Source organism: Dicentrarchus labrax, unplaced genomic scaffold (genome assembly GCF_905237075.1).
Source record: "Dicentrarchus labrax unplaced genomic scaffold, dlabrax2021, whole genome shotgun sequence".
Taxonomy (NCBI): domain Eukaryota; kingdom Metazoa; phylum Chordata; class Actinopteri; family Moronidae; genus Dicentrarchus; species Dicentrarchus labrax.
Window position 1 is genome coordinate 16,961,031 of NW_026136706.1, and position 18,657 is coordinate 16,979,687.

Here is an 18,657-nt window from a genome sequence, read left to right on the forward strand (position 1 = left end):
ATTAAATTCAGAGGCGTCACATTTACATTACCTAATTGGGTACAGTTTTAGCTATTTATGTGCTAGTTTGTTTTCTCCGTTTAACACAAATATGCAAATAAACCTAGAAGCAGCATTTTAATATTTTTGCCCTAAAGGAATGCACGCTGTGTTCAATGACATCTCTCAGTTAAAATGAAAACTACACTCTCAATATTGTTTATGTGTTGTGTTCACTGTTGTTTCCCCACCAACAGTTCTCAGCCAAGTGGAACCATCTCCCATAGCATTTGGTGGAGGTGGAAGACAAGCTCTTAATCGGCTGTGTTATTGAATTATTGAATTAAAAGCTTAAGTACTCAGGGTGAGCATGTCAATTTTTTACAACTGAATGGTACACTGCTCATTCCATTTTCATCTGAATAGATCATTTGTGTATGTAAAATGTAGAAGAATGGAGGTATTACACAGATCAGTTTCATTGTCTGTAATTCCCTTTCACTGTGACTGTAATCATTCTGAGAGACAAGTCATATTCATCCAACACTGCATGCTAGTCCTTAATCTGCATTCAGCTCCTCTCAACAACATAGCACTTTTTGTCAAGCAGCTGTACTGTAGTACAGTGTTAATTAAGGGAGGGTTTGCTTCAAAGCAAATTTGGCATAATTATGATAGAAGTGGAAGTTTAACCTGCTTTACATCCTTGTGATTCAAAACAATGATATAGTGTTAAAAAATTGGAGGAGTAAGTGTCGCAGCAAATGGTTCAACCCTTTTCTACTTGACATTCTGCTCACCTGTCTTCATCCCCCGTGTTCTGAAACCCTGGGACTGATACAAATAAAATGATGTGATGTTTCTGTCTGTATTTCAATGGGATGAGTTGCTGTGACCCACGCAATCTCCCTCTCAAAGAGTATTTCAACTTATGCAGATGAGCTCATCAGAGCTGCCTGCTGAGATGAGACATCTAGGTCTGGAATTGTGTCAATACCAGCACCAAAACAAATGCAAATCAAAATCCAAATTAATGTGTTTTCCCTGAGGAGAAACTGAGTCGTACTTATAGTCAGCTCTCAGTAGATGACAGGATTCTGTTATCCGAAGCTCATGAAAAACAAGGCATTCTCAAACCGCTCACCGAGCCAGGGTAAAGAAGTCAGTGTCTCCAGATGGAGAAACTAAACTAAACTAAGTAAAAAGAAACAGGAGGCTTTTGTGTGATTGTTTTACAGATGAAAAACAGAAAACATTTCTACATTTGCAGGATTCCTAGGTTTTATTGATCTATCTCGGTAAACATACATCCATGTTTATCCTTCTATATAGACTATGTCAAGTAAATGTAGTGGATATGCTCAGAGTTTTCTAAATAGCATTACTTTGGTCGCAGCAATATTTATGTCCCAGTCCTCTGCTTGAATGAAAAAGAGCAGCCACGTTTAAATAAACAGGTTATGTCTGGGAAGAAATGAGCGAATATATAGATCGCAGCCGTTTAGGCTCTTCTAATACATCTGCAGACCGTGACCTTTTGTCACTACACCTACCCTTTCTGGATTTGATTGAATGGTATACAGTGAACAATACATAAAAACAATTTTACACGTGCTTTCGTAAATATTATGAGAAAGAGAGAAAAACATGGACATTTTTTTGCAATGGCTACGAAATTCCAGACACCAACATCTCCAAACCTTTAAATCTCTTCAGTGAATATGTTGTATTTGTTGTATAATTCTCTTGTATCTTGTATCTACTTGTGATAACCTTTAAAGCACTATTTGTTCAATCCTTTGCTGCTGCAATGACCCACTTTCCCCCACAGGGATCATTAAAATTTCATTTTATCTAATCAAAGAATTCGCTGCAAATAGTCTTTGCTTGTAAATGCCAGTTGCAGCTGAATGTTAAGTTTTTCCTTTTTTTTAGATTCATGTCTCGTCATTTGTCAGACAAATTCATAAATAAACCTAGAATCACAAGTAGACATTAACTGACAGCAGCCCTGATGGCTTTGAATTTGAGAGTAAGAGTACAAAAAGTCTGAGCAGGCTTTCCATCTCCACCTTATGGTGCATATAGTTCTAATATAAGCATTGAGCAGAGGAAGTCAACTCATCTTCTGCTGGTTGAACTAACAAACTGCCTGTTTTTATTTGAGTTTTTTTTTTTTAAAAAGAGGGCTGTAAAAGGTTGATTGTGATTTTCTTTTGAAGTCCCCCTAGGATCTAGACTACTGCAAATAGCATGTGCTGGTATACAGAATATAGCTAAAGTTGGCACATTTGCAGAGAGCTTTTTGTCATTAACACGTATTAAGCACCTTGTAGACATAAATGCACTTCTCTCACATAAAAACACGACAGCTTCAGAAGTTGTCGCCATTCAAAAATAATTGCCTTCCATGCACACAGTGTATACAAATTTAATAAAATACACAACAAGTACAGTAGCCCACATTCACGTGTAAGCTCAGCTTATTTTCACATAAACTGCAGAGGACAACAATAAAATTACAAATACATTCTTAAAAAATTGTTTTTATAGGAACCTTAAATGGTTTTATGAAGAGGGACATTCCCTGTTGCACCACCATTAACAGTTCATAAGACACTTCACTTTTGTATTTAACGTCACTGATATGTATTTCAGTTGCCTGTGATATTCAAAGAGATGTTCCTTATACACTAAATGGAGACAGAAAGCTTCACTGTACAAAAGCAGACAGGACTCAATAGCTTAACAGTAGCAATTTGTTCAACAGCCTCACAAAATTGGAGCTTGAAATGTGTAAAATACAGACATCTAAATTGACAGGTACAGTACACCGTGAAAACACTTGAAGTCAGGTAAGCACTGATTTTCCCCCAAAAACCTTCACAGCAGTCAAGGACACATATTTCACTTAAACACAACAAGTCACGAACTTAGAAAAACATACAAAGCAGATGGTTTTTGGTTATACAATGCGTGTCTGGACACCTCTGTGGATCAAAATAAATCACCTCTTGGTCATTAATCTGTGATATCATCATCACACCCCTGGCAGGTGAGGGCGAGCAGGGATCATCTGACCTGTCAGTTGCCGGAGTCCCGCGGGTCGAGAGCACAATCTGACCCCCCACACTCCTGGCTGATGACAGAGCTGTGAATGAGACTGCTTGACAGGGATTTAGGCCTGAGCTCGCAGGTCAGGTAGGAGGGCTCCTCCAATTCAGTGTGCAGTGGGGAGCACTGGCCATCTGGAGGTCCATAGGCACTGATGTCTGAACCGCCCTCCCTCTCTTCTATGGACTCTTGGTTGGCCAAGTCCGGGGGCATACTACTCTTGGTGGGACTACTGGACGCAGATGGACTCTCCTGCAGCGGTGGGCTTAGTGCACGCTGTGATTTTAAGTAAGGTTTGACATTGGCCACAAGGATTGTACTGTCCCGCTGTTCCTTTCCAAACGTGCTGAGGGTTTTTCTGCTGCTGCAGCTGATGGTGCCATAAATCTCTGTCTCTACCATGGCATCCATTCCCACAGGGATGAAAAGGTTGGTGCGATTATCGGCACTGTCTGCTTGGCTTCCTACCCGTAACTTTGGCATCCAGCATCTGTCAGAATGTCCCAGTGCACGACATTCATCGGTGCAGTGGACTGATTTGTCTTGCTCTGCAAAAACAGTTAAACATTTGTTATTGGACCCTGCTGGGGGAGGAATAAACAACCTAGAAGAAAATGTAGATGACATTTTGAAGGATGAGCTACAATAATAAAACACTCCAACAAACACAAATTCCAGTACTATTAAAATCCTACCACTAACTATAGTATCATTCTTGATACAAGTTATTTAGTATGCATCACTGGAATAAAAATAAGAACCAGCAGCCTGTTGCAACAGCTATGGGTGAATGCAAATTTAGCAATGTTGTTCTGATATACTAAAGTATAGGCTTTTTCTATTCTAGAAATCACTCTGACAATGCAATCATAAAACAACGTCATACAAAGTGAATTTTTCTTTTTTTACTTTCGGGGTCAATGTAGCAAACAAGTGAGTCAACCTATTCATGAAACCTTTTCTCACTGATATTCTCTACAACCTGTGTAGGTGTTTCCTGGAAAATATCATCTGGTGCAGAGGAAGTGATGTGTTTCTCATTTACATTTCCAGCAGCAGCAGCAGTTTGTGTGAAATTAACAGAAAAACAACTGTGGAACTTGCATGAGCACTTTGCATGAGTGATATTCACCATTTTTGAGCAGAAAGTGGTGAGAAATTCTGCAGTTAGAATATTGTTGGTTATTATATTGTTAGGGCTCATTATTTTCAGTTTTGTATTTTTTCCAAAAATAATATATAGTCATTTAAATGTGTTAATTTTGGATAGTCAGATTCAATTTGGGTGAGAATTAAGATTTTGGAAATTACTTTTGAGGGACTCCATTTGCACTTCTCATTAGTGGACATATAGTGTGACCTGTCCTTGCCCCAGGAGGACCTTGTTTACTCTAAACTGAGGTTCTTCTTGAAGCAAGAAACACAACTACTTTTAGATATGTGGAAACATTAAAAATAGAAAATCAATTGAGCTCATGTGCTTCTATAAAACAAAGTCTGGATACCCCTTGGTGAGAATTGATGAAAATGAAAAACAATGACCCATAAATATAGTCCACATTGTAAGTATGAACTCAGTGCCACTACATTAACACTATTAGTGGCAGAATTTCAAATTGAGGGATGGTCATTTATGTCAATTGAAGCAAAGAAAGCACACAACCTTTTACTATTGACAGCACATTCTTGATTGAAGTGGTTTACTGATTATTCCATGACCATAGTAGCTTTAACTGCATTAGTTGATGCTGAACACAAAGCCAGATGCCACAGGACTGTACAGCATGTGCAAGTGACTGCGTATTAGTGTCAGTAGGAAAAAAAAGTGGAGCCATGGGTAAGGCTCTATCTTTGTGCCGTAACTCAGTCGTTTACATTTCACACCACGTCTAACCCTGGTAGACATGAATGAGCACAGAGAGAATGACACATAGAAGGAGCCAATTTCCATGGTGTTATGATGTAGAAGGTTTTATTTTTTTTTCTGTAGCCATTACATTACGCGATCAAAATTAATTTGACAATGATGCATCGAGGTATTTTGCATGTAGAGGCATGAAGCAAAATGTCAAACAACTCTTTGTAAATTGGTATTAAATGACAGTTTTCCTTCATTTGTTATACATTAAAACGAAACAGCAATTTAATTTGTGAATGTATTCTTCCTGTTGTTCTGATGCTGGATTCAACTTTACTCTAATAAATGTGTTCTCTTTGCTATGATTGCCATGGGGTTGTGGTGACATCCTTTACCCTAGTTTACAAATTAGAATAATGATTGCTGAATCAATCAGAATTTGGTTATGTATTAAGTTTTTGTACAATATGTTTCCTGTCAAAAATCTCCAACTATAAGAAATGAATAAATGAGCCAGTAAAACACACAAAGACAACACACACAACATCTGCAAAATCTCCCCTCTATGTAGGTGTATCTTCTGCAGGAACATTCCTGGTAAAATGTTATCACAGAAAATATAAATAATTTCCACATCCAGATACAGTCACTTTACATCCCTTCTCTCTCATAAATATGTCTCCTCCTCCCACGGAGCCCAACAATTCCAACCAAATCATTAAACCTGTTTTTTATGGGAATATCCACAATATTTCATCCAATCACAACATTGCTTGATACTACACTGATCAGCTCTCATAGCTTTGGTCTATAAATAAGGCTTCTCCATCTTGCTCACATGCCATTATGTGATATCAAAGACAAGGAGTAGAGAGTGACTAACTGTGAATGAGGCACTTGATCTCATTTTCAAACCTGGCCCTGATGAGGATGAGAATATCAGCCTGGAACAAGGGGGAGCTCCACAGGATGAGACTCTTCCTAGAAGAGGTGGGGAGATCCTCTTGTTCAAAGGCAACAACAATACCTTTCCTTCGCACACCAGCCTCGGCCAGTTTGCTGCAGGATGCACAAACCCAAGGGGTGGAAGTAAAAAAAATAAAATAAAAACATACTGTCTCTGCGCCACAACCCTCAAGAGATGTGAAAAGCAGCACCATGTGCCACACTGCGAGCTCATTTGCAAAGTACAGGCCACCACTCAAATACTGCTGCTCAAAGTCCATGAACGCCCACGCAAACACACACCCACACACACACACACACACACACTTGCAGGCATCGGACAAAATGGAACTGTTAATTATTCTATGACTGGACGGAAATTTAGCATGGTAAATGGGGCTGTTAATGTTACACCATAACTGTTTTAGAGATCTAATAAAGAAAGCTTACATTAAGAATGCTGAAAAGGAAAAGGCAATTCTACATTTTCTGCAAAAAACTGTAAAAATATCAAATAATGTGTATGACATATGTCGTCTATGGGCCACAGTAATTTCTTTAGGATATTACGTCTTTTTATTTGTGCAGTAAATTATTTTAGGAGAATGGGTGTCATTGTATCATGGGATAATTGAAGGTGCTGTGTCCTGCTTAATGTTAACATCGATGTTTGTCTAAGACTTTGCATGTCGAAACATTGCACCAATACATACATTTTTGGGGGGAGAGTGTAAATTTCACAGTGCAGAAAACCTCTTCTTTTCCTTTGTATGCTGTTTTTTGTTCTGCAGCTTACTCAACTGGGATTGGATGTGTGCACTATCCACCTTTTAGGGTTTAAATAAGAATCTGTTTTTTCTCTAAATCAAATAAGTTGTTTTGGACAAATAACACAACAGACTGACATAACATAACTTGACAGACAATTCGAAAACTTTATTAGTGTCTGTTTAAAAGCTATGGAATAATATATGGATGGTGCTGATTTATTCAAAGCAAAGTGGTGACATTATCGTAAGTCTGATAAACAATACTTTCAGTAATCTGCTCTGAATATGTCAGAGAATTTGGTGGCAATTTCAAGCATCTGGAAAATAGCACACTTTGCCTTTGTATTTACATATTTTACATTATTTGAGATAGTTTTAGAAATTCAAATCTGTTTACACATCTTAACTGGAGATTTGCTATACTCTTTTATCACATCTTGGCCGGATATTGTGTACACTTGTATATACTCTTTTGTAGTGTGTGACAGCTGTCTTTTATGTTGTTTGTATTTATTGTTGTAACAATGTTTTTTATGCTGCCCTCTGAGAGTTTAATTTCAACGAGACTTTTGAATGTCTTATATGTGGTATAAATGAAGTCATAAGATTAAAGCAAAATAACAATCATGATCATAATTATATCTAAATGCTTTTTTAAAAACAGATCAGGTGCTAACTAGAGGTGGTTTTAGTAAAGCTGTAGTAAAGTAGTAGCATTAAAGTCTGATTAAACTGATCGGCTGATAACCTCGGGATTAAGTTTGTGGTGCAACAAAGCATAACTGGGCCTATTTGCATATAACTACACATTCGTACAAGCTTTTTACACTTAGATGTCCAAAACAAATGTAATTTCTAGGCTACATACTGTGATTTCTTTTCTCTGTCATGTTACATATTATGTGAACTTACATTGTTTCATTCAAACCATAAACCATTCTGGTGCTATCTTTGGCAGGACTAAGATCAAGACGAAATAGGCATTTGAGTTCAAAATGCATTTTACATCAAAAGGGAGAACTAAATGATGGCTTTGATTTGGCAAAAGCGCAACACAGATCCTGCATATTATAAGTGGTACGCTTTGAAGCATCTACACCCCAGATTACAGTTCTGTGCCCCGTGCATTTGTGTTTCTCCGTCTTTCTGCTAGCGCCACAGAGAAAAGTATTTTTTAGGCACAGATACACGAGGCCAGAACAATAATCATAAGCAAGGAGAAGCCGAGAGATGCTGAATTCATTTCCATGGTACCTATCACCGCTGCAGAGGAGCTAGCAGATGATGCTGATGCAAAGGGATGTATGTGCTTAGAAGGTTCAGCAAAGACACAGAAAGGTATTTTTGTCATTGTGCTATATTTCTCACTATACAACCAAAAGCAATTTAAGGGTTGTGTCTGCATGGTTACATAACATTAAATGAATTCTTAAAGCTTACAAGAGATAAAGATTTCTCTTCTTTTCCCTGTCATAATCACACCTTAATGATCAAATGCTGCAGTTTTTCTGTAACACAGTGTATAAAAAGCTATTAACTACATATAACAATTCAGGAAAAAAAATAAATGTATCACAGTACTCCTAGTAGCGTTATCATTTATATTATTTAAAAACAAAAATACAGAGAGAAGAGGATGAGGAAGGGAGGGGGCTTTCATCTATTGTGCCTGTCATTGGCTTTCCATTTCCATTTTCCATTCCATCACTGAATAAAAATTTGTTGAATAATAGCTCTAAAATTACAGAGTTACACAATGGCCTTATATAGTCCACTGCATTTACATAGTCACATAATAGAATCATGACAAAGTGACAAAGTAGCTGTGATCTTATGGGCAACTGTGGATGGAACAATAACATGTTCTCAAAAACAAAGAAACTGCCTGCCCATTATAAATAGAATCAGAGAAAGCCTAGCAACATACCCACTGTGCATCTGGTGTCTGTGAGAGTTAATAAATATTCAGAGTGCATGATAGTGGAAGCTGCACAGGTGCATATATTACCTGTATCAAAGCAGCCAGGAGACTAGAGGGATGGTAAAGGTAAAGACATAAAAGCAATACTACTTAACCCACAAGCTTTTGTGTTGGTGCATTTAGAACTAAAATTCTGTGGTGTCTCCATTTTGGATAATAGTGCTATCTTGTCAAAATCTGCACAACAGTGGCTTTGTTGTTCAATACATGTACCTGTATGTATATGTGTGTGTGTGTGTGTGTGTGTGTGTGTGTGTGTGTGTGTGTGTGTGCGTGTGTGTTTTTGTGTGTGTGTGTGTGTGTGTGTGTGTGTGTGTGTGTGTGTGTGTGTGTGTGTGTGTGTGAACAAGAAACAGAAGGAGTGTGTGGGTTGGGGGGGGATGTTTTAGTGTGTTCAAGTCTAACGTATGGTGCATAATGTAGATCTCCCTATCTAGTAGTCAGCAGACAGTGACGCCATTTGATGTTCAACTGACCAACCCAGAGAGAGAAAACCATTCATTTTTCTTTTTAACTACATTTCTCATGTGCAAACGGAGGGGGCATTAGCAAAAACCTATTAATATTAAAAGAAACGGCCTACTTTCTTCTTTGCATTTCTCTTATACTATGTACGCAGGTCTGTAAATTAACTGACACTCCTGTCAAGCAAGCATCAGCGCTGCAGTCTCGCATGTACAAAACATCTCTTTCAATATGTGTCCATTTGATTGGCCTTAGAACTTGGGCTGAATCAGATTCAGAAATGTGCTGCGAAAAAATTGTGATTGAATTTACACCTCCCACAGAGTCAAGTTTGGTCTGCCATAATTCCTCACAGCCTGCACACACACATACTCACATACAAACACACTTGCACATACACATAAAAGTGAGATAGCTAGAGAGAGAGAGAGAGAGAGAGAGAGAGAGAGAGAGAGAGAGAGAGATTCACACATCCTTCTGGCAGCCACAAGAGTGTTTCCATCTCTGCCCTCCTGAGCATGCCACAAACAAACAGTTCATAGCAATGTAAATGGTGTGGAAAGTACTGCATAGGGACCTGATGACCAGAGCCATTCTCTTCCAAGGCTCACACAAGGAAATGAAAAACATCACCACTTCACTCAAGTCCCCGTTATCTTTCTTCTTACCAGTGAGAATAGCTTTCATATCTTCAGTTTATATCCACAATAGCTAAATATATCAGTCCCTATCAGGTCAGGCGGGTTACAACAGATTGACAATCATCTATGATTATACTCCTGGCAGTGCGGATCGTTTCAGATTTGTGAAATAAAATTTAACATTTCTATTTTCAGTTGTAAAGAGAAGCTCCTCTCAAAACAGTGTAACCACTGCAAACCTGATAATAGCTGAGAAAATCTTTCCAAGCAAAAGGTGGAAACACTCTGTCATGTTGCACCAGATATACCTGTCATCTTGCACTGCAAGTGTCTATCTTCTTCTTGTCTCTGTCGTGTTATTCAAGACATGCATGCAGTGAATCTGTGTTCAAATAATGACATGATCAAAAGAGACACAGACGGAGGTACACTTTGCCATGCATATGAGTTTGTTTGATGGCAAAATCAGACAGAAGATGTTTGAACATTCTACCTTCAGCCAATGGACTCTTTTATCCTTTAAAGCTACCATCTACCTTCCACTCTGGTACCTTCATGTCATCTTTGAAACATAGCTCAGGCTGTCTGCGATGTAAAGCGGTGCAAAGTAACACTACCTGCATCTAATAACAGTGTGGATTCACCACTTCCATGTTAAAGCTAGGGTAGGTAACGCAACTAGCAAGAGACTTCTAGAGTTTGAGAGTATCAAACCAAAAAATCCTAAACCTTACCTTCAGGCCTTCCTCCAAAGCCACTTCCTCAAAACACATTTACATGCGCAATGAGTGAACGGGCAGAGTGGCGCAGGCAGGTAGGTAGACAGGCAGCCAAACATTTCATTCTTACTTATTACAGGCGCATTTGCAGAGCATTTGACTTATTGGTTGCTTTCCGTAAGGGAATTTAAGCAAATATTCCAAAAATCCACCTGAAATACATTACCTACCCTGGCTTTAAATATTTGTTTGTGCTGGCTGCACCCAGGGGCCGGGGGACCTCCACTTAAACACCAGCGAGAATGTGTGCATGTTCTCGGTGCATAAAGTATAAACAATGACTGGTACAAGAGTCAGTTAGGCATCTTCAAGATGTCAGGAAGAGAGAGCATCCACTCACCCTGTTCAAAAGGCTGGCCATTAACTGCTGTTGCTTTCATCTTGAGGGCCTCCCTAGCAGACGTGTCGCAGTGTGAGCCTTTATTAGTATCCTGGTCACTATCAGCCTGGTCACTATCACCATGGCCACTGTCTCGGAGGCTTGCTCGTTCTGCATCCTTAAATGTTGAGCTGCAGCAGAATAGAAGGAGGGAGAAAAAAAAACATAACTTGCCATTACCTCTGCGTGAGCGAGCCTATTTGATAGCCATAGTCAGCTGGCTTGATACAAGGATGAGGAAGCTAAATGCACTGGTCAGGAAGCTTTTGGATGGAGCTCTTACCTTTGAACAAACGGCTGCCTGCTGCCAGCATAATTGGGTTCTGAGGGGAAATTTTCCGTCTAGAAATGAAAGGAAAACAATATTTTGCATTGGCAATGTTAAATGTTTCATGCAATTTTCAACAATAGCCCACAATTCAGACAGGAAAAGGAATAGTATTGTCAGTTTTTCAGATTCTTATACCTTTATTGTAGCACCTGAAAGATCGTCAAGTCAAGTCAATAAAAGCCATAGAGCACCTGCCAATATTGACGGCATGATAAGAACAAATCTCCATTGTGACCATATGTGACTCCTTGGCAAGGCAAAGGAGAAAAGCATTAGCCACTGTCATCAGCATCCTTTTCCCCTATCTTGAGAATAATGTGTTTGTGTTGATCACACCCACATACCCTAGTGACTGGTGACAGTGCCAGGCCTTGTCATCTGTGTTATCATCTCCAAATGAGACTGTCTGTGAGACTGTCCTAGATATTTACATCGTTTACAACAGATAATTCTGCTGTGCTAAACATCACGACAAGCCCATGCTGTCAAATTAGCATGTTAGCTGGCTCGTGTACACAACCCCACCATCTCTACAAGGCAAGGCTGGACCCTATTAATGGCCTTATCGTGCCAACTTTGGACGCGGATGGGTGGATCTGGCCCACATTTGTGGAGAGCGAAAAATGCGATTGTAAGGTTATGCTGTGTGCATCTAGCTGTCTGGTGCACATTGGTTCAGTAATGTGATCGGACAAGCTGCTCAAACACCTGTCCAATCCCACATTTCAGGCAGGGTTTTGTTTTCACTCTATAGCAGTGGATCTGGCAGGGTCACAGCAGCCTTGTTCAAGACTCACACTGTTTGCATGTCTAACTGAGAGGACTTTCTGATTATGCAGACCACCTGTACCATTTTGCAAGTGAAGACTTACAGTGGAGCACTTTCTAAAATATAAATCTGATTCCTCAAATGCAGTTAGACGTGGCTCTCTTTACTGAAATGCCATTTACAACACATTAATACATTCCAGTGCTAAGTTGTCAGATCATGCAGAGAATATTTCACAGTTTCATAACAGGGAAAGAAAAAGCAATAATAATGATGTCTGCTCACAGTGACAGAGTTTCTCTTTTTCAGTCGATTACTTTTCTTTTGTCAGATTTGTATGGCAAAGCAGCGTGTGTAGATAAGCGAGAATAAAGGGCAGATAAAGAATACAGTGCAGCATCCTCCTTACCTGTATCACTGACATCCTATTCGCTGGAGTGTCTGTGCTAAGCCCGGCGAAGCTGGAGTGGCAACCTGCCCTGGGAACTGTTAGGCTGTTTGGGGTGGTTTTCAGGTACATGACCTCTGACCTGGGCAGCGTGAGTGGCAGAGGGCTCTGGTAGTCAAAACATATTGGTGATGTGATGAGAGAAGGGCTGCTCACCACATTCATCCGGCTCGCAGAATCTCTCTCCTCCATCTCACTCTGCACCAGCATGATGTCACTCTTGTTGATCCTTTTCTTTTTGCCTTTCCCCACTGGAGGATTGGAGTACTCAGCCATGCGGCAGTTATAATTCCCAGTCTCCTTATCTTGATGCTTGGACTTGACAGCGATGGCGGTCATGACTGCTAAGAGCATGACAGAGATAATGCAGAGGGTAACTATGAGGGGCAGGGATACATCCCAGTGCTGCTGTTCCCCGCTCGCACTGGAACCCCCTCCTGCTGCCGTTTCTGTGTTCGCCTTAATGATCAGCTTAGCCACGGCAGATAAGGGGGGCTTGCCATGGTCAGTTACCTTCACCACCAGCTCAACCACTGGGGCGACCTCTTCCCAAAGAGCATGGGCAGTTCTGACCTCTCCCCCCACCGGATCCATCTCAAACAGGTGGTCATCATTTCCCTCTGTGATCTCATAGGTCAAATGGCCACTCTCTCCATGGTCATGGTCTACCGCTTTCACTGTAGCCACAATGTATCCGATACCTACGTTTCTAGGCACTGGGATTTCTGCTGTATCATTCAGCAGAAGGGGTAAAATAATAACTGGCAGATTGTCGTTGACGTCAAGGACGTTGACCCTGACTGTAGAAGTGCTCTCCATGTGAGGGGATCCTCCATCTTTAGCTTGAACTTTGAACTCAAAGGATTTTGTTTGCTCATAATTGAAAGACCGTGAGGCATATATGGCTCCATTGGTGGGATTAACAGATACGTAGGTGTACACTGAAACATCTCCTATATGTGACGGCAGAATGGAGTACGACACGGTCCCGTTTCGACCTACATCTGGGTCGTGGGCCAGAACGGAGCCCAAATACTCCCCTGGGATGTTGTTCTCAGGCACCTGTAGCACATACACTGTCTTTGTAAAGCGTGGTGCATTGTCATTCTCATCCAAGATTCTCACAGTAAACGACTTAGTGTAGTTCAAAGAAGGGATCCCATTGTCTCTCGCTACTATTGTTACATTGTATTCATCTTTCATTTCCCTGTCCAGGGGTCTGTCAGTGAGCAGCGTGTAAAAATTATCATTGTTTTCCTGTAGTCTAAAGGGTACATTTCCAAGCACCCTGCACTGAAGTTGACCATTTCGGCCAGAATCTTTATCTGTCACTCTCACCAGTGCTATGACAGATTCTGGAGGTGCTGCCTCACTGATGGCTCCCTGCCGAACAGAAACAAAACTTATTATTGGCGAGTTGTCATTTTTGTCAAGCACTTTGACAGTAATCTTACAGTGGCCTGGTATCGGGTTGGGCCCGAGATCCTTAGCCTGTACGTCAAACTCTATGATTGGATTCTCTTCATAGTCAATTTCTCCCTGGACCTTGATGACGCCAGTATTGGGGTCAATGGAGAACAAATCTTGGATTCTCTCAGAAGCATATCCAGTAAAGGAATAGACCACCTGCCCGTTGCTTCCCTCATCTTGGTCAGTGGCGTTTAGATCTATGAGGACTTTCCCAGGAGGTGAATTCTCTGGAATCTCAATCACATAGGAGGATTTTTCAAAAACTGGGCTATTGTCATTCGAGTCAGTCACCCTGACATTGATTTGCATGGAGCCTGATCTTGGATACTCCCCGCCATCAATTGCTGTGAGGAGAAGGGTGTGATGACTCTGATCCTCCCTATCCAGAGGTCTCTGAACCACCAGCTCTGGATATATAGTCCCATCGCCTCTTACTTTTAAATCCAGAGAAAAGGTATTGTAATCATCTCTTGTGACCTGGTAGGTCTTTATCCCATTTTCCCCAGAATCTAAGTCATGTGCAATAGTCAGAGGGAAGCGTGTCCCAGCAGCTGCATTTTCTGAAATATCAATATTAACATGATCTGAAGGAAAACTGGGCGAGTTGTCATTTATGTCCTGTATATCAATCTTGATCATGCATATTTCCTTGTCGTTGGCAAACACCTCCATAGAAAGCTGGCACTTTGGGTTGCGCCTGCATAACGTTTCCCTGTCAATCCTTTGTTTGGTGAAGATTAGTCCACTCTCCGGGTCAACATCCACCAGATGTGGTGCAGAATTCTCCAGGACTCTGAAGTTAGATTTTTTCCCTCTCTCCATGGTCCCATACCCGGCATCTTTTGCTATATTACCTATAACAGTGCCAGGTCCTTGCTCCTCCGGGACAGAATAATTGAGATTTTTCAATGTCAGGGCTTTAACCCACAGCAGAAAGAAAATGGGTACAGAGAGACGCATCCCTTCAACTGGATATGCGGTAGTGGCAGACAGAAAAAAGATCCTCGTTGACTTTCAACCTGTTGATTACGGCAAACCTAGAGGACTAAACCCAAACCCGGCATGTGGTTGACGCCGATCCCACACTAATTGAGTATTAAATCGATTTGTGAATCGTTATTGCCATTTACTCGGTATTTTAACCTCTTTCACATGCCGTTCGGCTATGATGAACTCTTTCTGTAAACAAAGATGACCGCCCGACGACACCTAATGCATGAATTAAACATCAAATTCAACATAGTGTACGAGAAATGCTTTGTTTTTTTTTTCCTTACAGGGGGACTTGATGAATAATCGATGACTATAAAGTATTAATATTCCCTACTGCATCCAAGGTTAAAGCGTTTGAATCTCTGTGGTGAAGGTTAGACCGTAGCTTACAAAAGCGCATTGCCCTCATGCGACATCTACACCTAGGCTACAGCAAATACTGACATGCCCGTTCAAAATGCAGCATTGTCCGATGTTACCATTCACAATGCATTTACTTTTTTCCTGTGCGGCACACTGTTGCATATGGGTTCTCCTCGTGTAGCATATACAGCCTACCCATGCCAGAAAGTGGAATAAAAGCAGCACACAAGAGCTGTTAATCCTGTCCAACCTTTTGTGTTCCCGTCATTCAAGAGCATCTATAGCGCGGCTGCGACTTTTGCCCGATGATTGTCCTATAATCAGTCCAGTAATCCCATAATCCAGTCCAATTGGACCCAGCGCGCTTGCATCCTTCATTCGGACAATGCTCATCTGCACTGTCCCCGTGAACGTTTCGTAAAAAAAAAAATAGGCTACGTGAAAACGGGGTGCTGGAAGATTTAAGATAATCAGAATTAATCGCTTTTTCCTGCGCTCAGTTCTCTCCGCGTCAACTGTTGAAACCTGCTCCCTTCGCAGTGAGATCTGACCGGAATCCTCTCGACGCCTTTATAACAGACTCCAGTGTCTTTCTTGGTGCATTTAACATAGTTTCTGATCGTCTTCCAGCAAATGAGTGAACAGTGACAGATCTTGCCTTGGGGGGGTTTCTCCAATAGGTCTGGCAAGATCGCATGAAGAAGGGCTGTTCTAGTGCTACGTGATTCATTTACTGATGTGCGCGCACAGAGCAGCAGCATCAGAGGGAAAACGTGCTGGTGGTGGATGTTGCTCCTAATACATGTGGATGTGAACTGGGGATTATGAATAGATCGATGAAATGTGTTCGGCTGGGATGTTAGTGGAGGCAGTGAGGACCTGACAAGTGGTCAAGTGGGAGTGGATCAGATGGGTGTAAAAATTGTAAAATTATAGATGACTTTTTTTTTTTTTTGATTAACTGTGTTTCTTCCCCTCAGAGTGGTATGTTCTCAGTATCAGTGGAGCTTTGGATATTCAGAACTAAAGATTCTTATCAATAATTGAAAACAATACCACCTGTCTCCTGCATTGTACCTTGTTATCATTATGAGCCAGAAGATAGAATAAAAGACAGACCGTGGGTGTTTTCAGGATTATCTCTGTAAAGGACATAAGAGAATTACTTATGCTTCTGAAAAAACAAGGCTTATTTCACAGCTCAAATATCACAGCTGTTGGTATAACCTGCCTTCTGCAGCTATCACACTTGTCTCCAAAAGCCTATCCACATCAATCTCATATCTCATATTGAAAAGATGGACTGACATTTAATTCACTCAGCATTTCAACAATATGACATTTGCATTTTTATTCTCACTTGACCAGATCTCGGTGACGCATGGGGCTCCTCGGTGATGCAGGTGTCCTATAGAGAGTATTTCTGTGAGGAAGCTGAGTCAACATTAGGGCATGAACCATGTGGCCTGGTTCCACGTTTAATTCCATGTTGCCCAGGATCTAAATCAACCTTGAGTTGTCCCAGAGTTCATTCCCATTGTCTGAAACATGGCTGCTTTCCTCCTCTGGGGAGCATCAACTTTGCCTGGCCAGGGTGCAGCCTGCATAAATTGGCCATTTCTGCAGGTAAGAGATAAGGACAACAAAGGGAAACTAATTATCATTCACTCTATGTTAAAACCTCAGGAAAGGACTGCTATTGACAATTGTGTCTGCATTGTCACAGTCATACCATTTAATATGATCTGAACTCTGAATGAGAGGGTGGTTCATATCCATAATAAATAGGCCACATCCTAATGTGTGGCTTTGACTGCCTTGTTTTTGTTGAAGCTGACAACTTTGTCATGGATAACTTTCTCTAATGAGACCACCGCACCTGCCCTGCAATGAACCACAATCTCTGCTGCTTTTGTTGGCAGTAAAAGCACACGGATTGCATTGGTTGTCTCATGACGAATTGATTTTTACTTGAAAGCACATTACTCTGTCGGTGTAAAATCATACCTGTTGTAATTCACACAGAGGTTGAAATGACAAGCAGTAGCTATGCTCATTTAAGCATACACGCAATATCTTCGCATCTCTTTCATGTGACTTACCACTCCGCACAAGCATGATTAGAGGTGAGATTAAGTTGTTTATCATTCTGTTTTTGCGCCCGTTGATGGTTGCACCACACCTCAAGCAGCACACTGGAATACTGATGGTGGTGAGTCGGGCTCATCATCAACACAAGTCACTGAATTTTGCCGCAGAGTAGATGCATGTGAGAACAAGTTCTGTTTGGAATACATTTCTCCATGAGACATTGTGTAAAAGTGTTCATTTCACACATAAAAGAACATGTACGGCAAGGTTTTTTTTAACCGTTAAACAGAGTTTTAAGAACATTATCTTAATCAGTCACTGAATATAAATAAGAAGATGTGTAAACAACAACAACATAATTTAGGATTGTCAAAGTAAACACAAATAAAAGTTAATTAATAGTAATCCTACTAGCACCACCAGTACTACTATAAGAAATAAATATTGTTACAAAATATATATATTTTAGTTTCTTACAGCCCCCTATTATCTGTATCTTCTACCTTGTAATAATGATCCATATCCTTGCATAATGTGTCATGACTCCTCAGCAGAGTACCCAGTTTAAAAGGTCAGTTCGCACACATGTGTCAAGGTTTTGAGAAATCAACCTGTGAAACTTCTGCAGCCAGCCCAGCATAATGGAAAAATATATTTAAAAACTCACTAGCAGCATGTTTTTCAGAAGCAGTTTCCCAGTTGCTCTGGATAATCCACAGAAAAATACTATCCACTGTCCTTAGTAGAGAGTAGTTCAGATGAAAACTGTTCACAGAGGTCTGTGAATGCATCCAGAGTCCACCGGGACATTGGACATTTACTGTTGCATGTAATTTCCAGAGGTTTTGACCACCTATAACACAAAATTCAATTTTCTTCCATTCTATCAGGATGGTAGCAGAATGGGACATCTTGAAACTGCAGCGGACAAAACTGGCATTATATGCATGACTCAGTATCACTAGGGCAAGATGGACAATATTTATTTTGTGAACTGACTCCTTCATAAGTTAATTATCATTCATTTATGGAGTGTCCAGTAATTCAGTAATTCAATGTTTGTGGTGAAAATTGTGTTTTTCCTAAATTGAAGGATATTTGTTGTGATATTCTATGTTTTTCTTATTGTCAACAAATCCCACAACAAGAGCAAAACCAGCCATGAAGATATTTAAAGCCTGACATACAGTAGCTTCTTCCTCTGAGCCACAGATCTCCACTGATGACCAAAAACTACTCTTGTTGTCTCGCAGAAGTTACGTTTATATTGTTACTTCGAGG

The 18,657-nt window shown here is 40.5% G+C and overlaps 1 protein-coding gene across 1 annotated transcript; it reads right to left on the reverse strand.

Annotated features, from left to right (window-relative positions):
• Nucleotides 1-2,394: 2,394 nt before the first annotated feature.
• Nucleotides 2,395-16,048, reverse strand: LOC127366163 (protocadherin-17-like). The gene is made up of 4 exons (XM_051404989.1): nucleotides 12,421-16,048; nucleotides 11,195-11,253; nucleotides 10,873-11,042; nucleotides 2,395-3,641 (listed from the first exon to the last, which is right to left on the reverse strand). Exons 1-4 carry the CDS (start codon nucleotides 14,887-14,889, stop codon nucleotides 3,064-3,066), a joined length of 3,276 nt encoding a protein of 1,091 aa, XP_051260949.1. The 5' UTR covers nucleotides 14,890-16,048; the 3' UTR covers nucleotides 2,395-3,063.
• Between the last annotated feature and the right edge of the window lie 2,609 nt (nucleotides 16,049-18,657).

What these genes read in the sequence shown, in the direction of transcription:
- LOC127366163 (XM_051404989.1), bottom strand. Translation starts at nt 14,889, where the DNA reads ATGCGTCTCTCTGTACCCATTTTCTTTCTGCTGTGGGTTAAAGCCCTG. An exon ending in ATAGGATGTCAGTGATACAG is followed by an intron (nt 11,254 to 12,420) that starts GTAAGGAGGATG and finishes TTTCATTTCTAG; the next exon opens with ACGGAAAATTTCCCCTCAGA. An exon ending in TGGCCAGCCTTTTGAACAGG is followed by an intron (nt 3,642 to 10,872) that starts GTGAGTGGATGC and finishes CTGTTTTTGCAG; the next exon opens with AGCAAGACAAATCAGTCCAC.